The sequence below is a fragment of the Heterodontus francisci genome, chromosome 5, assembly GCF_036365525.1.
Source record: "Heterodontus francisci isolate sHetFra1 chromosome 5, sHetFra1.hap1, whole genome shotgun sequence".
In the NCBI taxonomy this organism is placed as follows: Eukaryota; Metazoa; Chordata; class Chondrichthyes; order Heterodontiformes; family Heterodontidae; genus Heterodontus; species Heterodontus francisci.
The window spans coordinates 65907415-65911814 of record NC_090375.1 but is presented as its reverse complement, the minus strand read 5'-3'; the positions used below and the strand labels follow the sequence as shown (position 1 = coordinate 65911814).

Below are 4400 nucleotides of genomic sequence, written 5' to 3'. Positions count from 1 at the left end.
AATGTACATGAGTGTTTTTTTTTAAAATGCCAAGACATGTCATAAGTTATTGAATGAAAAAACACCCTTTGTCTCCTCGCTTAAATTTAGCATTATACAATCTCTCAGTTAAACAATAGAGGAAAAATGTTGACCCGAAGCTTGATTTAACAGTGTCAGTAGTGTTAAGGTGTATTTTTCACTGAAAGCAAGGTAAATTGGATCAGAGTTTACCCCTTGCGCTGCTTCTAGCTACCTGTCCGTGGAGGTGACTTATTTGAAGGCGGCCAGCAGCTCCAGAGCCGGTTGCTTCTGATCTCTAACGCTGTAAATTATCACGTTCCAGCAACTGTTTGAAGTCAGGATCCAAAAGGCGAAAAACGAGAAGTCACATCATTGACATCCCAGGTCGTTTCCCACCACGAACACAACGATGGGACAGAAGGAAGCTGTGAAGGCGAGAGTCAGAGTCGCGATGATTTTTGCAGCTTTGATGTCAGAAGATGCCGATCGGGTCAACTTACCTTTCGCCAGAACTTTTCTCTGTTTGGAATATTGCCGAATACTGCTGAAAGATAAAATGTTTATCGCCACCGTCCCTCCCAGGAGTGTGAAATCAAAAGCTGGGAAAAGTAGCAGAATTTTCCAGCCATTCCGAGGTAACCTCCCGGCCACAAAGATGAAGTTACACATTCGACTGCAGGGATTATATTGGAGCATGATCCGCTTGCTCAATATCAGAGGGGGCATGGCCAGGAAGAAAATGGCAAACCAGGAGATGCTGATCAGGGACATTTTTCTCTTCCTGGTAATCACTGCCTCTTTGTGAAGGGGCTACAGGATGGCAATGCTTCTTTCAATGGTTAGCAGAAAGATGATGCTGATGGAAACCAGGGTGCAGCCGGAATAGATCGTCCCAATCACGGTCAAGGCTGGAAACAGTCGCTGAATAAAGTGTCCATCTCCCATTCTGCAGAGGATTCTTTCAGCATGAAGAATATCTCCACATAGATGGAAAATGGGACCACCACAATGCCAACAGCCCAGATCTGCGGCTGCCAGAGAAGCCTTCAGATAGCCCTGAGGGGTGCAGAAGCGCTTGGAGCCTCGGAACACAACCAGGGTCACCAAGTTGCCAGGCAGGACAGCGATTGTCAGTAAGACCATGAAGACGACCGTTAACATTTTGCTTATGAAGGTGCAGCAGCAGATGTATCTCAAATTTGTATCTCAAACTCCAATGATACAGTATGCGAGCGCTTTCAGTTGATTCCACCGACTGGGCTCAATCAAAAGATTTAGCAACTTGAGGAACTATTTCATTTTCAAATGGCTATCATTTTCCATAAGAGGCATCATTGATGCCGATAATAATAATAAAACATGTCTTATATTTGCCTCAAAGCGAGACTTTGTTGGGAACGATACAATCTGAAAGCATTTTGCAAGGTGGGATTTCCCATTACCTCAGGACGGCACATAATTGTCGAACACTTTATATAAGTCATTGCATGACTTAATTGTCTAAGTAAAACGCTTTTTTAAACATTTTGATTGACTTGTTAAATTATATTTTTCCATCGGACTGAGAAAATAAACATATTTCTACTTTAGGCACAGAGTGTCAATGTATTTCTAGTATGGTCAGTCTGACCTTGGTGGTGGGAAATTGTTAGAGTCTATTCTGAGGGACAGGATAAACTACCACTTAGAAAGGCATGGCTATAACCGGCAAGGCTATGGACCAGATACTGCAAGGTGGAATTAGATTGGGTGGCTAGTTTTTTTTCAGCCGGCACGGACACGATGGGCTGAATGGCCTCCTCCTGTGCCATAATGTTTCTATGGTTCTATAGCAGCCAGGTGCTTGAAGAAAGCCTCTTCAATCCTGCGGTGTGCTTCAACCACAGCCTCAAAAGGCGACCCTGTACTATACCAATGTGAAATTTCAATTTGACCCATCAAACACCTTTATGATCTTTTTCCTCGAAATTTAGGACTAAATTGTGCACAGTTTTATATTTTGGATCCAAACCAAACCAAGTTGAATCTGCTCAAACTCACTTCACCTTGGATCTTTACCATCAACAGACAGAAAAATCCCTCCTCTGATGTGTTTGGGTTGGTTTCCACTCCATATCCTATAAGCAAGAGTGGTTCCCCACTACTCAATCTCCAATAGGAAAATCAAAATGTTTACCACCTTTCCAAGTCACCCTTAATGTAATTTTTGGGTAAAAACATACTTTTCTTAAAGTTTCATCTGAAAGATTCTACCTTGTCATCCAGTCACTGTAAACTCCATAGTCCATGCTCCTGTCCTTGAGCTGCTCTCCTGCATCTTCAGGTTTGTGGCTCAGGATAACAATCTACAGACAAACCAGAAAGGTCAATTGGAGTGATGTGATTGGATGAAGTGCTGGTGGAGGGAGGGGAATTCATTGGACTGAATTTTACTCGCCCTCTGACATCGGGGGTTGTGGCGGAGAACCGGAAAATTCTTCTGGGAGAGGTCTGTCACGGCCCCTGACGCTGAGAAGTCCTCGCCGTATTTTACCAGCAGCGGCAAGGCCTCAATGCGGCCTCCCCCCACCACTCTGCGGCGGGGCCTTCATTTTAGTATTGAAATTAATGAAAGCACATGCAAATAAACTTGTCCCGGCAGCCGTCCCATGCTGATATTCCAGCCACTGGCCGGAACTCCCGTGCCTTCGGAACTCCATTCGGCGTTCTGGTGGGGAGGGGGGAGGAGTGAAATTATCAGGGTGGGGGAGCAGGGAAAAGTGTTTCCATTGGCTGAGGGGATGGTGGGAAGGGGTTGAACGGCAAAGATTATAAAGTTTGTGGCTGAAAGGTCAGTACCGGCAAAAATGTTTTTTTGGGGGAGGGAATTGTTTGCTCATTGCGGGGTGGAAGAGTGGCTTTGATGTTCAATTGACAGATTTTATTTAAAGTAAAGGTGCTGTGCTGTTTAAAAATTTAAATTACTAGTAAGGACTTGAAGCTCTTTAGAAATGGCGCTGGTGCCTGCAAGGTGGTGCCAGACGCCGTTGCCGGGGACAGAGCGACCGCCCCCTCAATGTCATCGGGCCAGCGATTCCGCCCCTTCCATTTAAATGGAAGTAGCACGAAATATCGCGGAGGCTCAGCGATGGCCATTACGCGCAGGTGGACTGCCAACTTCAAAGCATGCCACTGCGATTTGTGGCGCACTACTAAAATTCAGGCCAATGTGTCCGGTGCTTCAGATGTTATTTCTTCAACACAAGGACACGCTGCGAAAAATGGTTTGCTGCTGTTTCCTCAGTAACAAACTGGGCATGTGGTGCTGTTATGAGATGCAACAGAAAGCTCCTAAAACATTGCTCTTTGAACAGATGTGTTGTTTGGAGAATTATTTTCATTTTTACATGTGCTCATTCTCTAGAAAAACAGGGACATAGATTTAAGATTAAATGTAAAAGCTTAGGACAGAAAACAGTATAAATGTGTGCAAGTGGCTTGCAAAGCCATGGAATGCATGACCAGAGCGATTAAAGTAGAGATCATGTTAACGTGAAAAATAAATTAGATAGATTAGATTAGATTAGATTAGAGATACAGCACTGAAACAGGCCCTTCGGCCCACCAAGTCTGTGCCGAACATCAACCACCCATTTATACTAATCCTACACTAATCCCATATTCCTACCAAACATCCCCACCTGTTCCTATATTTCCCTACCACCTACCTATACTAGTGACAATTTATAATGGCCAATTTACCTATCAACCTGCAAGTCTTTTGGCTTGTGGGAGGAAACCGGAGCACCCGGAGAAAACCCACGCAGACACAGGGAGAACTTGCAAACTCCACACAGGCAGTACCTGGAATCGAACCCGGGTCCCTGGAGCTGTGAGGCTGCGGTGCTAACCACTGCGCCACTGTGCCGCCCTAGGTGGTAGAAGGAAAGAGAAATGAAGCAAAATAAAATCAGAGTGGATACATGGATTAGCATTATTGCACATAGGGAGGGTAAACACCAACATATACAGATTGGGCTAAATGACCTGTTTCCATGTTTGAATTTTTGTATAATGTTATGAAAATGGAGACGCTCTGTGTCACTGGTTAGTCTTTTTGAGTTTTCTGTTCAACAATCTAACAGCCCCTTTTAGTAGCAGCTACAGCCATTACTTTATGCTATTTCCCATCTGTGGCTGCCAACAGGCTTCCATTGCCAGGCTCTATCCAGGTTAGGAACTTGTTGTGAACACATGGCTGATCTTGAAAAACCTCAGGAGGCTGGCACAGTGCTATGCCAATAAGTACAACAGATAACAGATAAAGGTTGAGGGCAATGTGTCTAGCTAGTCATGCCAACTTCCTAGCTCATATACTGTGATTTTCAGGAGGGATAGGAAAAGCAGGGAGAAGATTA

The 4400-nt window shown here is 44.5% G+C and overlaps 1 protein-coding gene across 1 annotated transcript; it reads right to left on the bottom strand.

Annotated features, from left to right (window-relative positions):
* Window positions 1–252: 252 nt before the first annotated feature.
* Window positions 253–3138, bottom strand: LOC137370258 (trace amine-associated receptor 4). The gene is given in 5 exon segments (XM_068032637.1): window positions 253–908; window positions 911–1022; window positions 1024–1195; window positions 2257–2348; window positions 2968–3138. Coding segments are annotated over 5 exon segments (1203 nt in total).
* Between the last annotated feature and the right edge of the window lie 1262 nt (window positions 3139–4400).